Source organism: Carcharodon carcharias, assembly GCF_017639515.1.
Source record: "Carcharodon carcharias isolate sCarCar2 chromosome 12 unlocalized genomic scaffold, sCarCar2.pri SUPER_12_unloc_1, whole genome shotgun sequence".
Taxonomy (NCBI): Eukaryota; Metazoa; Chordata; class Chondrichthyes; order Lamniformes; family Lamnidae; genus Carcharodon; species Carcharodon carcharias.
Window position 1 is genome coordinate 54,087 of NW_024470543.1, and position 19,764 is coordinate 73,850.

The window sequence follows — 19,764 nt, forward strand, 5'->3', positions numbered from 1 at the left end:
GGACTTAGTAGCTAGGCCAGTATACTGGGGGGGGAGAGACCCTCCACAGGACAGGCAGGGAGAACCTCTAAGCCTGCCTTGGGTGCTGGGCCCCTGGGCTGCCTTTAGGCATGTAGCTTTTCCTCCATGTCTCTGGGAGCCTGAGGGCCATTAGGAAATTTCCACTTTAACAAGTCTTAAGTGGCCTAGAAATTCAAGTGGTTACCCACTGCTCGAGGGCAGCTTTCCCTGATGCAGAACAGGACATGCCAGGAAACGGGTATGATGGCTGGTGACACAAACTTTCACACCCGGCCACACGTCTCCATTGTTGCCTTCTTTAGAGGCTAAAAATCTTTGTCAGCACAAAACGGAATCAGGGTTTGACCTTGCCCTGGATTGAGCTGAGGAACCACTCCTGCAGCTTCCAGCCTTCCCTGGATGGTCACCCCTCCCTCCAGAGGCACCGAGGACAATTTGCAAACGTTGCCTCAGTGACTAACTCAACACTTGGGATAGAACCCAGCTCCTCCTATTAACTGTGTGCATAACATTCAGGTTTGACCTTTGTGACAGAGCGTGCCGCTGTTCCTGTGTTTCAGTATCCACGTATAATACTGTGGCTGATGATTGAGATTGCCATCATTGGGTCCGACATGCAAGAGGTGATCGGCACAGCAATTGCCATCAATCTACTCACCGCTCAATGGTAGGATATTCCCTCTCCTCCAGCAATCACTAAACAAGATATATTTCAACATAATGGTATCAAGATACAACACATGCAACCCGTTGCAGACAACAGATTTTAATTCCTGGGATTGTGAAGAAATAAGAGCGTACCAATTTTTCTAAGGGGAGGGCAGGGGCTCCAAGTCCCAACATGTCCCCGCGGGTTTCTGCACGTGTGCAGATCGGGAGCGAGCTCTGCGTTCGCGCTTCAGCATTGTGAGATCTTTGGGCTGGGGACAAGTGCCCAGGACACCTTCATGGGAAGATACCGCGCAAAAACCCAGTCACGGGACCCAGGCATGGGACAGAAGAGCCCCAGGACATGGAGAGGTCTCAGAGAGTGAGACAAAGAGGGGACCGGGGAGGGATCCAAAGGGGGTGACCACAGGGAGAAACCACCAGCGAGAGGAGCAAAGAAAGTTGATCCCATGCATTAAAAGTGTTGTGGCTGGTAGGCTCCAAGTAGTGAGGGCTCGGGAGGAGCCTCTGGAGAGCCAAATAGGCAGCAGAGGTTTGGGGCTTCTGTGCTGCAGAGCATGGGGTAAGGATAACACTTTGGAACAGTGGCCTTCTGCTCAGTGTGGCTGAAGAACTGAAGTTATTCCTGTGAGTCAGTTCTGGAGTGCGGGTTTAGGGATCCAAGGGAGACAAGATTGAAACCCTACATGCGAGGTGGGCAATTGTTGAGGGAGTCCGAATTGGAGCAACTTTTGGAGGGAATCTAAGGCTAGGTCTTCAACAGGGAAGAGTGAAGACTTGTGATTCCTCACAAGGGAGACAGAGTTCTAACTGTTTACTGATGTCTGGATGGGTTGCAGAGCTATCAGTGGACTCTGTCTTGCTCACATTTGCCATTTATTGTTCAGTGTGGTGTGTTCGACCACAGCTTGCCTGTTAATTCACATGTGTCTTACATTGATTCTGAATGTTTGAATATAAGATAGATATTGTAAATTTCTGACTGTGTGTAGTAAGGTTTATTTTGTTTGTTAAAAACCCATGGAATCTTGAGGTTTTATTCTCTTAGTAAGCGTCTTGAATCCCAAACTCTTGTCTACTATAAACAAAAAGTTACTGGTCCCTAACTGGATCATACCAAAGATGTGGGCGTTTGGTCCAAGATCATAACAGGATGCAAGTAACACTGGCTGGGCCAGCATTATTGCCCATCCCTAGTTGCCCTTGAGAAGGTGGTGTTGAGCTGCCTTCTTGAGCCGCTGCAGTCCATGTGGTGTGGGTACACCCACAGTGCTGTTAGGGAGGGAGTTCCAGGATTTTGACCCAGCGACAGTGAAGGAATGGTGATATATTTCCAAGTCAGGATGGTGAGTGACTTGGAGGGGAACTTCCAGGCGGTGGGGTTCCCATCTATCTGCTGCTCTTGTCCTTCTAGATGGTAGTGGTCATGGGTTTGGAAGGTGCTGTCTAAGGAGCCTTGGTGAGTTCCTGCAGTGCATCTTCAAATGTTCAGCTGAAAGCTACAGCTCTGTCAGTATGACCTGGGCACCAGCTACCAGATATATCAGGAATGCTAGTCTTACCCAGGCAATATTTGAATCAGCACTGATAGGGTCTGTCCAACTTTTTCCTTATCTTTGAATTTACTGGTGCCCGCTTAAAGTATTGGCTAAAACCATTCATGATTCTTGCAGGATTCCACTTTGGGGAGGAGTCATTATAACAATTGTGGACACCATCACGTTCCTGTTCCTTGACAGATATGGTACGTCTCATTCTCCATGTTGAATATGTCTCTCTAGAACTTTTGATTTTGAGCTCTTTCTCTTCATCGTCTTTGTTTCTCCGGGGTTGCCTCTGCCAAGGATCAGTCACTGTCTTCAGCTTCTACTGTTTGGTCTCCTTAGCTATAGAAGGATAGGCTCACTTTAGGGTGGACAGTGTGGTGGGGGGTGTGGGGGCGGGGGTGTGGGGGCGGGGGTGTGGAGGCGGGGGTGTGGGGGAGGGGGTATGGGGGAGGGAGTGTGGGGGGGGTGGAGGTGTGGGGGGGCGGAGGTGTGGGGGAGGGGTCTGGGGAAGGGGGTGTGGGGGGAGGGGGTGTGGGGGGAGGTGTTTGGGGGGTGGGGGAGGGGGTGTGGGGGGAGGGGGCCTATTGTTGCTGCTGGTCCCAATGTTCTGGTTGAGAGGCAGGAGGAGAATCAGCCGGGCACCCTTTGGAGTTTTGAGGGAACCTCACCCGAGGACAGGACCTGGGTTCCGATAATAATTTTTGGGTAGAATTTTCATCCTCAGTTTATTTCGGTCAGTGGTTCTCACGGGTGGAACTTTTCTGGGAATTTCATATTCTTTATTTTTGGGTATAAAATCCTTCACCTCATGAGGCAGTTCTCGGCCTTCAGGGAGTTTCCGTTGTGCCCCCAGCCCCACACCCACCCCCACCCCCACACCCACCCACACCCCCACACCCACCTCCCACCCCCACCCCCACCCCCACCGCCCACACCCACCCCCACACCCACCCCCACACCCACCCCCACACCCACCCCCACACCCACCACCCCAGAACCCACCCCCACACCCTCCCCCACACCCACCCCCACACCCACCCCCACCCCCACCCCCACCTCCCACCCCCATCCACAAACCCAGCCCCTCCCACACCCACCCCCACCCCCACCTCCCACCCCCACCCCCACACCCCCTCCCACCCCCACACCCACCCCCACCTCCACCCCCACACCCACCCCCACCCCCAACCACACCCCCACCACCCCACCCCCACCCCCACCCCCACCCCCACCCCCACACCCACCTCCCACCCCCACACCCACCCCCACCCCCGATCCCACCCCCACCCCCACCCCCACCCCCGATCCCACCCCCACCCACCCCCGATCCCACCCCCACCTCCCACCCCCACACCCACCCCCACCTCCCACCCCCGACCCCCACACCCACACCCACCTCCACCCCCACCTCCCACCCCCACACCCACACCCCCACACCCACCCCCACACCCACCCCCCACCCCCACACCCACCCCCCACCCCCACCTCCCACACCCACCCACACCCCCACACCCACCCCCACACCCACCCCCACACCCACCCCCACCCCCACCCCCACACCCACCCCCACACCCACCCCCAACCCCCACACCCACCCCCACCCCCACCCCCACCCCCACACCCACCTCCACCCCCACCTCCCACCCCCACCCCCACCCCCACACCCACCTCCACCCCCAACCAAACCCCCACCCCCAACCAAACCCCCACCCCCGATCCCACCCCCACCCCCATCCCCACACCCACCCCCACCCCCAACCACACCCCCACCCCCGATCCCACCCCCACCCCCATCCACAAACCCAGCCCCTCCCACACCCACCCCCACCTCCCACCCCCGATCCCACCCCCACCCCCCACCCCCACCCCCACCCCCACCCCCACCTCCCACCCCCACCCCCACCCCCACCCCCACCCCCACCCCCACCCCAACCACAGCCCCACTCCCACCCCCACCCCCACCCCCACCCCCACCCCCACCCCCACCCCCAACCACACCCCCACCCCCACCCCCCACCCCCACCCCCACCCCCCACCCCCACCCCCACCCCCACCCCCACCCCCACCCCCAACCACAGCCCCACCCCCACCCCCACCCCCAACCACACCCCCACCCCCACCCCCACCCCCACACCCACCCCCACCCCCACCTCCCACCCCCGATCCCACCCCCACCCCCACACCCACCCCCACCCCCACCTCCCACCCCCACCCCCACCTCCCACCCCCACACCCACCCCCACCCCCACCCCCACCCCCACCCCCACACCCACCCCCACCCCCCACACCCCCACCCCCGATCCCACCCCCACCCCCACACCCACACCCACCCCCGATCCCACCCCCACCTCCCACCCCCACCCCCACACCCACCCCCACCCCCACCCCCACCCCCACACCCCCTCCCACCCCCACACCCACCTCCCACCTCCCACCCCCACACCCACCCCCACCCCCACCCCCACCCCCACCCCCACAACCACCCCCACCCCCGATCCCACCCCACCCCCACCCCCACACCCACCCCCACCCCCACACCCACCCCCACCCCCACCCCCGATCCCACCCCCACCCCCACCCCCACCCCCACACCCACCCCCACCCCCACACCCACACCCACCCCCACCTCCCACCCCCCGATCCCACCCCCGATCCCACCCCCACCCCCCACCCCCACCCCCACACCCACCCCCACACCCACACCCACCTCCCACCCCCAACCACACCCCCACCCCCACACCCACCCCCACACCCACCCCCAACCCCACACCCCCTCCCACCCCCACACCCACCTCCCACCCCCACCCCCACCCCCACACCCACCCCACCCCCACCCCCACCCCCACCCCCACACCCCCCCCCACCCACACCCACACCCACACCCACACCCACACCCACCCCCACCCCCACCCCCACACACCCCCACAAACCCCCCCCCCCACCCACCCCCCCCCCCACCCCACCCCCCACCACCCCCCCCCCCCCCCCACACACCCCCCCACACCCACACCCCACCCCCACCCCCCACACCCCCCACCCCCGATCCCACCCCCACCCCCCCCACCCACCCCCACCCCCACCCCCACCCCCACACCCACACCCCCACCCCCCCCCCCACACCCCCCCCCACCCCCACCCCCACCCCCACCCCCACCCCCACCCCCACACCCCCACCCCCCCCCCATCCCACCCCCACCCCCCCACCCACCCCCACCCCCCCCCCCACCCCCCACACCCACACCCCCACCCCCCCCACCCCCACCCCCACCCCCACCCCCACCCCCCCCCCACCCCCACCCCCACACCCCCACCCCCCGATCCCACCCCCACCCCCCCACCCACCCCCCACCCCCCCCCCCACCCCCCACCCCCACCCACCCCCACCCCCACCCCCACCTCCCACCCCCACACCCCCTCCCACCCCCAACCACACCCCCACCTCCCACCCCCACCCACCCCCGATCCCACCCTCACCCCCACCTCCCACACCCACCCCCTCCCACCCCCACCCCCACCCCCACCCCCATCCACAACCCCACTCCCAACCCCACCCTCCCTCCCACCCTCACACCCACCCCCACCCCCCTCCCACCCCAACCCTCACCCCCAGCCCCACCCTCCCTCCCACCCTCAGCCCCGCCCCCACCCTCACCTCCCACCCCCACCCCCTCCCTTGTATCCTCTATAGTGAAGACCTGTTCAATTCACCTGCCACCTCCTAATTTCCCATTATTAATTCCCCAGACTCACTTTCTATAGGACCAGAACTCAGTTTGCTAACTTGTTTCTTATTTAAATATCTATAGAAACTCTTACTATCTGTTTTTATATTTCTAGCTAACTTTCTCTCGTACTCTGATTTTTCCATCCTTATTCATCTGTTAGTCATTCCTTCCCATTTTTCAAATTCTGTCCAATCTTCTGACCTGCCACCCTGAGTATTGAAAAGCTTTTTCTTTAAGTTTGATAATATCTTTAACTTTTTTAGTTAACCACAGATGGTGGGTCCGTCCCTTGGAATTTTTCTTTCTAATTGGATTGTTTCTATTCTGCGTTTTCTGAAATATCCCCTTAAATATCTGCAACTGCATCTCTATTGACCCATCCCTTATCCTAATTTGCCAGTTCACTTTTGCCAGCTCAACTTTCATGTCTTCATTATTGCCTTATTTGAATTTAAAATACTAGTCTTGGATTTCTCTCTCTCCCAAACTGAATGTAAAATTCAACCATATTATGATCGCTGCTACCTAGGGGAGCCTTCACCATGAGGTCATTAATTAATCCTATCTCATTGCTCAATGCTAGTTCTAATGTAGCCTGCTCTCTGGTTGGCTCCAGAATGTATTGTTTCAAGAAACTATCCTGAAGACATTCTATGAACTCCTCGTCTCGGCTACCTTTGTCCATCTGATTTTTCCAGTCTATATTTAGGTTAAAATCCCCCATGATTATCGCTGTACCTTTCTGACCAGCTCCCATTATTTCTTCCTTTATATTCCGCCCAACTGTGTGGTTACTGCTAGGGGGCTGTAGACCACTCCCACAAGTGACTCCTTGTCTTTATCATTTCTCACCTCTACCCAAACTGTTTCTATTTCCTGGTTTCCTAAACTTAGGTAATCCCTCTCTATTGTGCTAATACCATCAGTAATTAACAAAGCCACCCCAATACCCCACCTTTTCCTAGCTTCCTGTCCCTCCGAAATGTCACGCACCCTTCAGTATTCACATCTCGATCTGTGTCATCCTGCAGCCATGTCTCTGTAATAGCTATCAGATCATATTTATTCATTTCTATTTGAGCTCTCAGTTCATCTGTTTTGTTTTAAATGCTAAGTGCATTTGATACAGAGCCTTTAGTTTTGCCCTTTTATTATTTTTGTAACTCTTGCCTTATCTGCTGATTAACTCTTAGATTTGTATTCGCTATCCCTTCCTGTCACATTTTATGGGCAGGATTTTACCGTTGGTGAGCAGGGGGTGGGGCCCGCTCATTGACATGTAAAATCACGTGTGATGATGTTGGGCGGTACTCCCAATGTCACCCCGCCCCATTTAAATATTCAGGAAGGTGGGGGCGCAGCAAAATCAGTTGCGGGCCCGCCGACCTGTCAGTGGCCAATTGAGGCCTTTGACAGAGTCATTAAGTTAATTAAAGGACCTGCCCGTCCAACCTTAAAGTTGGCGGATTGACCAGGAGTCCCGGCTGCAAATAGAGAAAACATGAAACCTCATCCACTGGCAGGATGAGCCTTCATGTAGGGTTTTAAACAGTTTAATAAAGTTTTTTTGGAAATTATGAACATGTCCCAACTCATGTAACATTGTCACATGAGGGGACATGTTAGGGAAATTTTATTTTTCTATTTTGATCTTTTACACATCTAGACTGATCTCTCTGAGGCTGCACTTAGCCTCAGGGAGACGATTGCGCTCTTTCATGTGCGTGTACGATTTTAGGCATTTCCAATCCCCTCCCTGCCCACACAGGGAGCACATAGCACTTCTGTGCAGACGTCATGCTGGGCAGGCCTTAACTGGCCCGCCCACATAAAATGGCGCCGCGCCTCCGATTGGGGCTGCAGATAGGAAGCGCACCAGCACACATCAGCCTATCAACTTCCCCCCAACGGTGGGGAAAATTCAGCCCTATTTATCATTTCACACATTAACTCTTGCCTTGTCTCTACTCTTTGATTTGCCACATCTTCCCACCTTTGATCCCTTACCCGACTATTTAGTTTACTTCCCTAGTTACGCAGCTCACTAGAACACTGCTCCCAGCACGGTTCAGGTATAGACCATCTCAACGGTACAGCCCCCACTTCCCCAGTACTGGTGTCAGTGCCCCACAAACCACAACCCATTTCTCCCACACCAGGCTTTGAGACACACATTCATTTCCCTCATCTGATTTGTCCTTTGCCAGTTTGCACACGGCTCAGGTAATAATCCAGAGATTATGACCTCTAAGGTTCTGCTTCTTAACCTGGTGCCTACCTCATCATGCTGAGCCTCCTTCCTCACCCTGCCAATGTCATTGGTAGATACAAGGACACAACAACTGGATCCTCCCCCTCCCACTATAAGTTCCTCTCCAGCCCTGAGCAGATATCCTGAACCCCAGCATAGCGCAGGCAACACAGCCGCCCGGACTCACGCTCCTTGCTGCAAGGAATGGTGTCAATCCCTCTGAATATACTATCCCCTACTACCACAACATTCCTGTTTGTTCCCCCCTGTTGGACGGCTCCCTGTACCACAGGGCCATGGTCAGCTTGCTCATCCACCTTGCAGCCCCCACTCTCATCCAAACAAGCTGAGAGAACCTCAAAGCTGTGGGACAATTGCAGAGACTCACCCCCCCCCGCACTCTGCATCCCCTTCCCTGCCTCATTCGCAGTCACACCTTCCTGTCCCTGACCACTAACCAAATCAGAAGACCCTATCCCAAGGGGTGTGACCATCTCCTGGCACAAAGCATCCAGGTAACTTTCCCTCTAGCTGATGTGTCACAGTGTCTGCAGCTCAGCCTCCAGCTCGATGACTCTGAGCCAAAGTTCCTCGAGCCACAAACATTTAGTGCAGCGGTATTTGCCCTGGATCACAGTGACATCCAGGAGCTCCCACACACTGCAGCTGTGATACAACAACTGTCCTGCCAACCTTTAATTAACTACTTAATCATATTATTCAATTATTTATTTTTGTTTTTTATATATTCTATTAAACTCACCACCAGCTCCTGTGCTATTCTAAACTTTAGGAATAGAACAGACCTTGCCACTTACCAGATGCTCACTAAACAGCTGGCTTCTCCCCCTGCAGTAGAGTAAGAACCAATTCCTAAAGGGTGAAAAAGTTAGCCAAAGCGAAGCAGCACCTCCATATCCTTTTCCCCTAACCCTGTCACTCATCCAACTCCTAGCACTGCAGTCTGGGGGGGCACCGAAATGTCTGAATTTCTCTGTTCTGAAACGAGAGCCATAGCTGAGCTCCAGGTACAAAAAAACAGTTCAAGCTTGTTTCCTTAGTTAGCTATCTACAGCTGCTCCCTAGTGGATAGTTTCTATCTCTCCACTTAGGCCTCTGGATGAAATTTAGAATTTAAATGGTACTTTCAGTCAAATGTTAAATTTAAATAATATTAGATTTTTAGAAAGAGATTTAAATTCCCTCAATTCACCATACTCCCAGCACTCCATTGAGGTCACACTCCAGTCCTTAACCTGCCCCAAGAACCTGCTTCATGTTGAGCAATGGCACCAAGCATCATCACATTCTAGCATCTGGCATCAATTAGCTGTTGGTACCACAGGTAGAACAATGTCTGATCAGGGTGGGGGGAGGTAAACTCAATAGAGTTTGGATTGGGTTATTTGATTTGATTTAACCTACTCGAGTGGTGAAGATGTGGAATATGCTACCACAGAAAGTAATTGAGGTGAATAGTTTTGTGTATTTAAGAGGAAGCTGGATGAACACACAAGGGAGAAAGGAACAGACGGACATGCTGATGGAACGAGATAATGAAGTGTTGGAGGAGGTTCATGTGGAGCATAAACTCCAGAATTGATCTGTTGGGCTGAATGGCTTTTTTATGTCTGTAATTCAATGTAATTCCATGAATGCAGAGAGAGAGAGAGAGGGAGAGAGAGAGTCGGTATTAAAGGGAATGTGGAAGCCTGGTTAATAATGTGAGGAGGGTTAAATTCAGGAGGAATTGATGAAGAAGAGCTGGAGTCTGTGCCTGAAGAGTCACTCTGTCAGGACTGTATTCATTGCTGATGGATTATATTCTGATTGCAGGTCTCAGGAAGTTAGAAGCTTTTTTCTGTTTGCTGATTGCGATTATGGCAGTAACATTTGGATATGAGGTAAAGATAAGGATACAACGATAGCGTTTTTACACTGAGAGATGTTCTTACAAATACTCCCAGCATTTCAAATCCTACCCAGAGGCTGTTAGACATCAGGAAGGGAGCATCCCCAAACACAACATCAACTAGCAGTATCCCAATCGGAATTAACTGAGCTTAGTTTGAGAATGGTGATGGGGAGAGGGGACGCCCTTAAAGAGATAGAGCCCTTAAAATCTGATAACTGTGTGTGAACCATCCTTTCACTGGATTGGGCAGGAGTGGTAAGTACCTGCACACAGTCTGAGCTATGTTGGAAATATTCAGTACATAGAATTCTGGGTAGGTGTGATTACCTCCTCTTACTTTTCCTGGCCTGGTGAGGTCATCAAACTATTATTTAGCAGTATGGGGTAGTTGACAGCAACATAGGAATGAGGAGGCTAATTAGCCCTTTGAGTCTGCTCCACCAATCACTGAAATCATGGCTGCTCTACATGACATTTTAATGGATTTACAGAATATGGACATCACTGGCTGGGTCAGCATTTATTGTCCATCCCTAGTTGCCCTTGAGAAGCAGGCGGTGAGCCAAGTTCTTGAATACAACTAACAATTTTGCTAGGTCATTTTAGAGAGCAGTTAAGAGTCATTATTGCTGTGGCCAGAGCAGGGACAGCAGATTTCCTTCCCTAAAGGCAGGTAGGTTTTTACAACAATTCGGTAGCATGATGGTCACCATTACTGGGACTAGCTTTTAACTCCAGATTTATTTAATGAACTGAACTTAAATTCCAGCAGTTGTTGTGGTCAATTAGAACTCGTCTCTTCAGATCATTAGTTCAGGTCTCTGGATTACCGGTCAGTAACATAGTGACTGTGCTCTTGTACTCTCAAACTTAACTTCATCCAGCACTCTGGCTCCATCTCCTTTTGTAGCTTTGTCTAGCAAAATCCTATCGATTTCAGATTGAAATGATGAATTGAGGCAGCATCCACAGGGATTCTGGGAGAGAGAATTCCTCATTTCTACCATTCTTTGTGTGAAGAAGTGTTTGCTGGTTTCTTTCCTGAATGACCTGGATCTGGTTATGTCTGCATGTCCTAGACTCCCCCAGCAGTGCTAAAGGTTTCTCTCTACCTACCCTATCAATTCCTTTCAAATCCTGAAGTCCTCAATCAAATCATCCCTTGACCTCCTATATTCTAGAGAATACAAACCTTAGATTACGTAATCTCTCCTTATCACCTAATGCTTGGAGCCCTGCAAACAGCCTGGTGAATCCGTGCTGTGTTCTTTCAAAGGCTAATATAACATTTCCAAGGAGCAATGTACATTCCTAGAGCTGTGCATTAACCTTTGTGTAACTCCCTTTGAGGCTCTGTACTAAAGGATGCTTCCTTCCTCTCATCATCTAAATCCATGTCATAGCCAACCATTCCATCACAAAACTGGAGGGCTCTACCCCATCACCACTGCACACCCTGGCTGTCTAACATGCTGGACAATCTTCTTTCCTTCACCAAGAAACAGCTGGGAATTGGCATGTTCCTTAAAGCTACAGTACAACACTAGTACCCAGCATACCCTTCCTCCGTCTGCCCACCGCACACCACCCTCCACCAACTCCCAATCTGGTGAGCTCCCAATTAGAGACTGATTTGTGATCCCTCCAAAATCAAACCAAATCAGAAAGAGCAAGCACCAGCCCACGCACACCCGTCACTTAATGAGCTGCTGCCAGAACATTGACAGTGCAGCAATCATTGTTTCCCTGGGATCTGTCCACTTGAATTTGGTGAAAAACTCTAACACAGCGAGTTGTTCTGAATTGGAAACTCTAACACAGTGAGTTGTCCTGAATTGGAAACTCTAACACAGTGAGTTGTCCTGAACTGGAAACTCTAACACAGTGAGTTGTCCTGAATTGGAAACTCTAACACAGTGAGTTGTTCTGAACTGGAAACTCTAACACAGCGAGTTGTTCTGAATTGGAAACTCTAACACAGTGAGTTGTCCTGAATTGGAAACTCTAACACAGTGAGTTGTCCTGAATTGGAAACTCTAACACAGTGAGTTGTTCTGAACTGGAAACTCTAACACAGTGAGTTGTCCTGAATTGGAAACTCTAACACAGTGAGTTGTTCTGAACTGGAAACTCTAACACAGTGAGTTGTCCTGAATTGGAAACTCTAACACAGTGAGTTGTTCTGAACTGGAAACTCTAACACAGTGAGTTGTCCTGAACTGGAAACTCTAACACAGTGAGTTGTCCTGAATTGGAAACTCTAACACAGTGAGTTGTCCTGAACTGGAAACTCTAACACAGTGAGTTGTCCTGAACTGGAAACTCTAACACAGTGATTTGTCCTGAACTGGAAACTCTAACACAGTGAGTTGTCCTGAACTGGAAACTCTAACACAGTGAGTTGTTCTGAACTGGAAACTCTAACACAGCGAGTTGTTCTGGACTAGAAACTCTAACACAGCGAGTTGTTCTGAATTGGAAACTCTAACACAGTGATTTGTCCTGAACTGGAAACTCTAACACAGTGAGTTGTCCTGAACTGGAAACTCTAACACAGTGAGTTGTTCTGAACTGGAAACTCTAACACAGCGAGTTGTTCTGGACTAGAAACTCTAACACAGCGAGTTGTTCTGAATTGGAAACTCTAACACAGCAAGTTGTTCTGAATTGGAAACTCTAACACAGTGAGTTGTTCTGAATTGGAAACTCTAACACAGTGAGTTGTTCTGAATTGGAAACTCTAACACAGTGAGTTGTTCTGAACTGGAAACTCTAACACAGTGAGTTGTTCTGAACTGGAAACTCTAACACAGTGAGTTGTTCTGAATTGGAAACTCTAACACAGTGAGTTGTTCTGAACTGGAAACTCTAACACAGCGAGTTGTTCTGAATTGGAAACTCTAACACAGTGAGTTGTCCTGAACTGGAAACTCTAACACAGTGAGTTGTCCTGAACTGGAAACTCTAACACAGTGATTTGTCCTGAACTGGAAACTCTAACACAGTGAGTTGTCCTGAACTGGAAACTCTAACACAGTGAGTTGTTCTGAACTGGAAACTCTAACACAGCGAGTTGTTCTGGACTAGAAACTCTAACACAGCGAGTTGTTCTGAATTGGAAACTCTAACACAGCAAGTTGTTCTGAATTGGAAACTCTAACACAGTGAGTTGTTCTGAATTGGAAACTCTAACACAGTGAGTTGTTCTGAATTGGAAACTCTAACACAGTGAGTTGTTCTGAACTGGAAACTCTAACACAGTGAGTTGTTCTGAACTGGAAACTCTAACACAGTGAGTTGTTCTGAATTGGAAACTCTAACACAGTGAGTTGTTCTGAACTGGAAACTCTAACACAGTGAGTTGTTCTGGACTAGAAACTCTAACACAGTGAGTTGTTCTGAACTGGAAACTCTAACACAGTGAGTTGTTCTGAACTGGAAACTCTAACACAGTGAGTTGTTCTGAACTGGAAACTCTAACACAGTGAGTTGTCCTGAATTGGAAACTCTAACACAGCAAGTTGTTCTGAATTGGAAACTCTAACACAGTGAGTTGTTCTGAATTGGAAACTCTAACACAGTGAGTTGTTCTGAACTGGAAACTCTAACACAGTGAGTTGTTCTGTACTAGAAACTCTAACACAGTGAGTTGTTCTGAACTGGAAACTCTAACACAGTGAGTTGTTCTGAACTGGAAACTCTAACACAGTGAGTTGTTCTGAATTGGAAACTCTAACACAGTGAGTTGTCCTGAACTGGAAACTCTAACACAGTGAGTTGTTCTGAACTGGAAACTCTAACACAGTGAGTTGTTCTGAACTGGAAACTCTAACACAGTGAGTTGTTCTGAATTGGAAACTCTAACACAGTGAGTTGTCCTGAACTGGAAACTCTAACACAGTGAGTTGTCCTGAACTGGAAACTCTAACACAGTGATTTGTCCTGAACTGGAAACTCTAACACAGTGAGTTGTCCTGAACTGGAAACTCTAACACAGTGAGTTGTTCTGAACTGGAAACTCTAACACAGCGAGTTGTTCTGGACTAGAAACTCTAACACAGCGAGTTGTTCTGAATTGGAAACTCTAACACAGCAAGTTGTTCTGAATTGGAAACTCTAACACAGTGAGTTGTTCTGAATTGGAAACTCTAACACAGTGAGTTGTTCTGAATTGGAAACTCTAACACAGTGAGTTGTTCTGAACTGGAAACTCTAACACAGTGAGTTGTTCTGAACTGGAAACTCTAACACAGTGAGTTGTTCTGAATTGGAAACTCTAACACAGTGAGTTGTTCTGAACTGGAAACTCTAACACAGTGAGTTGTTCTGGACTAGAAACTCTAACACAGTGAGTTGTTCTGAACTGGAAACTCTAACACAGTGAGTTGTTCTGAACTGGAAACTCTAACACAGTGAGTTGTTCTGAACTGGAAACTCTAACACAGTGAGTTGTTCTGAATTGGAAACTCTAACACAGTGAGTTGTCCTGAACTGGAAACTCTAACACAGTGAGTTGTTCTGAACTGGAAACTCTAACACAGTGAGTTGTTCTGAACTGGAAACTCTAACACAGTGAGTTGTTCTGAACTGGAAACTCTAACAGTGAGTTGTTCTGAACTGGAAACTCTAACACAGTGAGTTGTTCTGAACTGGAAACTCTAACACAGTGAGTTGTTCTGAACTGGAAACTCTAACACAGCGAGTTGTTCTGAACTGGAAACTCTAACACAGCGAGTTGTTCTGAATTGGAAACTCTAACACAGTGATTTGTCCTGAACTGGAAACTCTAACACAGCGAGTTGTTCTGAATTGGAAACTCTAACACAGTGATTTGTCCTGAACTGGAAACTCTAACACAGTGAGTTGTTCTGAACTGGAAACTCTAACACAGTGAGTTGTTCTGAATTGGAAACTCTAACACAGCGAGTTGTTCTGAATTGGAAACTCTAACACAGTGAGTTGTCCTGAACTGGAAACTCTAACACAGTGAGTTGTTCTGAATTGGAAACTCTAACACAGTGAGTTGTTCTGAACTGGAAACTCTAACACAGTGAGTTGTTCTGAACTGGAAACTCTAACACAGTGAGTTGTTCTGAACTGGAAACTCTAACACAGTGAGTTGTTCTGGACTAGAAACTCTAACACAGCGAGTTGTTCTGAACTGGGAGGTGCTGTCTGAAAGGGCAGGGGAGGCAGATTCAATAGGAACTTTCAAAAGGGAATTGGATAAACACTAGAAACATTTCGGGCACAGTCAAAGTATATTCCATTGAAAGGAAAAGGTAGGACAAACAACTCCAGAGCTCCCTGGATGAAAAAGGAGATAGAAATTAAGATAAAGAAGAAAAACTGTGCTTATGACAGGTGTCAAGTAGAAAATACAATTGAGAACCAAGAGGACACAGAAGGGTCAGAGGGCAGGTGAAAAAGCGTATTAGAGAAGCAAAGAGGGATTATGAGAAAAGACTGGCAGCCAGCATAAAGGGGAATCCCAAAGTCTTCTATAGGCATATAAACAGTAAAAGGGTGGTAAAAGGAGTGGGGCCGATTACAGAGCTAAAAGGAACTTTACACATGGATGAAGGGGCCATGGTTGAGGTATTAAATGAATATTTTGCATCCATCTTTACCAAGGAGGTAGATACTACCCAGGCCACGGTGACAGACGAGGGAAACTCTGTTGCTAGAAGGGTTCAAAACTGATGAGGAGGAAGTGTTGATTAGACTGTCGGTAATTAAAGTTGACAAGGCACTGGGACCGGATGAGATACATCCAAGGATGCTGAAGGAAGTGAGAGTAGAAATTGCAGGGGCACTGGCCATAATCTTTCCGTCTTCCCTGGACTCAGGGGAGGTACCAGAGGACTGGAGAATTACAAACATTACGCTTTTGTTCGAAAAGGGTTGTAAGGATAAGCCCAGCAATTACAGATCAGTCAGTTTAACTTTAGTGGTGGGGAAGATTCTAGAAACAATTATTCGGGATAGAATTAGTAGTCACATGGAAAAATATGGATTGATAAGGAAGAGCCAGCGTGGATTTCTAAAGGGGAAATCATGTTTAACTAACTTGCTGGAGTTTTTTTTTGAAGAGATAACAGAAAAAGTCGATGAGGGTAACGCTGTTGATATGGTGTACATGGACTTTCAAAAGGCATTTGATTCAGTGCCACACAACAGACTTGTGAGAAAAGTTATTGCTCATGGAATAAAAGGGTCAGTAGCAACGTGGATACAAAATTGGCTGAAAAATAGGAAGCAGAGGGTAATAGTCAATGGATATTTTTCGGGCTGGAGGAAGGTTTGTATTGGAGTTCCCCAGGGGTCAGTATTGGGACACTTGCTTTTCCTGATATATATTAATGATCTAAATCTTGGTGAGCAGGGGACAATTTCAAAGTTTTTGGATGATACAAAGCTTGGGAGTGTTGTGAACTGTGAGGAGGTCAGCGTGGAACTTCAAGAGGACATAGACAAGTTGGTGGAGTGGGCAGATAGGTGGCAGATGAAGTTCAATGTGGAGAAGTGTGGGGTGATGCATTTTGGTAGGAAGAACATGGACAGACAACATAAAATAAGGGGTGAAATTTTGAAGGGGCTGCAGGAGCAGAAAGACTTGGGTGTATATGTGCATAGATCATTGAAGGTGGCAGGACAGGTGGAGAGAGCAGTTAATAAAGCATATAGTATCCTGGGCTTTATTAATAGGAGCATATAGTACAAGAGCAGGGAGGATATGCTGAATTTATATAAGACATTCGTTAGACCCCAGCTGGAGTATTGTGTACAGTTCTGGGAGACACATTGTGGGAAGGATGTGAACACATTGGAGAGAGTGTAGAAGAGGTTTACAAGAATGGTTCCAGGGATGAGAAACTTCAGCGATGAGGATCGATTGGAGAGGTTGGGACTGTTCTCCTTGGAGAGAAGGTGGCTGAGAGGAGATTTGCTAGAGATGTTCAAAATCATGAGGGGGCTGGACAGAGTAGACAGGGAGAAGCTGTTCCCACTCATAAAAGGATCAAGAACGAGAGGGAAAAGATTTAAAGTGATTTGCAAAAGAAGCAAATGTGATGTGAGAAAAAAACGTATTTACACAACAAGTTGTTCAGGTCTGGAATGCACTGACTGGAAGTGTGGTGGAGATAGGTTCAATCGAGGCATTCAAGGGGGTGGGGGTATTAGCTGATTATTTGATTAGAAACAATGTGCTGGGGTACAGGGAAAAGGCAGGGCAATGGCACTAGGTCAAAATGCTCTTTTAAAGAACCAGCACAAACACGATGGGCTGAATGGCCTCCTCTATTGCAAGATTCTTTTAAAGTAGAAAGGGAGAACCAGTTTACCTCGCTATCCACTTGATTTTCAGCTTAGCAGGTCACCCATTAAAAGCAGTTTAATATTAAGCAGAGATTAAATATTATCAGAGTATTAGATATCATCAGAGTGTCGGACAACAGGAGCTTTTGACCATATCTTGATCAGTTTGCAAGGATTCAAAATTATGAGGGTTTTTTCATAAAACAAACAGGGAGAATCTGTTTCCAATGGCAGACAGGTCACTGGCCAGAGGAATAGATTTAAAATAATTGTCAAAAGGTTTAGAGGGGAAATGAGGTGTAATTTCTTTGCCGGGAATTGTTAAGGTCTGGAATGCATTGCCTGAAAAGGAGGAACAGAAAGATTTCAAAAGGCAATTGAACATGTCTGAACAGGATGGGTAAGACCATAACTGCAAGTTAACATGCAGGTGCAGCAGGCAGTTAGGAAGCTAATGGAATGTTAGCCTCTGTCACAAGAGGATTTGAGTATAGGAGTGGTGAAGTCTAGCTTCAATTGTTTAGAATCTTTGTTAGACCGCACTTGGAGTGGTGTGTGCAGCTTTGGTCCCCTTACCTCAGGAAGGATATTATTGCCATGGAGGGAGTGCAGCAAAGATTCACCAGACTTGTTCCGGGGATGGTGGGACTGTCCTGTGAAGAGAGATTGGAGAAATTGGGCCTGTATTCTCTAGAGTTTCAAAGAGTGAGAGGTGATCTCATTGAAACCGACAAAATACTTTAAGGGATGGACAGAGTAGATGCAGGTAAGATGGTGCTCCTGGTTGGGGAGTCTAGAACCAGGGGACACAATTTCCAAATAAGGGGGAAGTCACTTAGGGCTGAGATGATGAGAAATGCCTTTACTCAGAGGGTTGTGAATATTTGGAATTCTCTACCCCAGGGGGGCTCAGTCATTGAGTGTGTTTAAGGTGGAGACTGATAGATTTCTGATTAACAATAATATAAAGGGTTATGGGGATAATGTGGGGGAAAGGCATTGAAGTGTTTGATCAGCCATGATCGTATTGAATGGCAGAACAGGCTTGATGGGCTGAATGGCCTTCTCCTGTTCCTATCTTCCTAACTTCCTATGAGTTTTGGAACTCTCTTCCTCAAAAGACGGTGGAAGCAGAGTCTTTAAATATTGTTAAGGCCGAGCTAGATAGGTTCTTGATTAACAAGGGGGTGAAAGGTTATCAGGGGTGGCAGGAATGTGGGGTTGAGGTCACAATCAGATCAGTCATGATCATATTGAATGGTGGAGCAGTCTCGAGGGGCTGAGTGGCCTCCTGCTCCTGATTGATCTGTTTGTATGTAGGTTAGAATGGGGAAGAGACAGGGAGGAGGTGGGGATAATCTGATTCTATCCTTGTTGATTCTGTAATTGAGGTCGGTGACTGTTTTCAGTGAGTTATACCTACTGATTGTGCCCACTCACTGTACCTACTGACCATCTCTCTCTCTCTCTCTCTACAGTATGTGGTGGTAAAACCGAGCCAAAGGGACGTGGTGAAAGGATTATTCTATCCGTATTGTTCTGGGTGTGGCAGGAATGAACTGCTTCAAGCTGTGGGTATCATTGGGGCAATTATAATGCCCCACAATATCTACCTGCACTCAGCTCTCGTTAAGGTCAGTAACCATGTTAAGAGAGATTGAGCTGGTCAGCAACAGTAAATCTGACTACTGCATCTAACCTAATCACATCAGCTAATCATTGTACTTAGCCACTGTACTACATTCATACCCTAACTACTATCTCACACATATAACTTACCAATTCCCCTCTCCTCTCCGGCTTGGAGTTTTATATAGCTTTTTTTTTACAGTTATTCCTGTAATATTACTGTTTGCTTGTTAATATCCCAGTAATAAAAATGCCCCTTCTATTTGAGTTGATTTAACTGCGTAATGATCATGGCTCTTCTGATCTTTTCTGAGTCCAACAGGATCCACAATTATCTCTGGATCCAGCTGCCTGGGGCTGGATCAGGTCAGGGACATTGTGATTAGTGTCCCTGGGCAGCGGAGTTATTCTGAGTGCCAGGTTTTATAAGATGATTATTTTTTGGGACTATTTCTTTAACTCAAGGTAAAATGGGGCAGTAAAGAGAGTCCATGTGATCTGTCCTGAATCCTGCTCAACAAGAAAGTCTGGATGATTTGGTTACCATGGGGACGTCAGGACCCATTGCAAGGTGCAAAATCCTCACAGCTGAAAACAAAGGCAAGAGCAGCCGGGGCTGACAGTGGGCAGACCCACAGTGCCGCTACCGAGGTGGGAAATTCCCACACATGTTGCCCCCCACACCTC

At 49.0% G+C, this 19,764-nt stretch overlaps 1 protein-coding gene across 1 annotated transcript in view; it reads left to right on the plus strand.

Annotated features, from left to right (window-relative positions):
- Positions 1-19,764, plus strand: part of LOC121273406 (natural resistance-associated macrophage protein 1-like) — a gene marked incomplete at its 3' end in the record, with an annotated part of 70,999 nt that overhangs the window by 29,373 nt on the left and 21,862 nt on the right. Inside the window, exons 5-8 of the mRNA XM_041180589.1 lie at positions 582-688; positions 2,364-2,434; positions 10,050-10,117; positions 18,927-19,082. Coding sequence (XP_041036523.1) covers positions 582-688; positions 2,364-2,434; positions 10,050-10,117; positions 18,927-19,082 — 402 coding nt within the window. The remainder of the gene's footprint in view (positions 1-581; positions 689-2,363; positions 2,435-10,049; positions 10,118-18,926; positions 19,083-19,764) is intronic.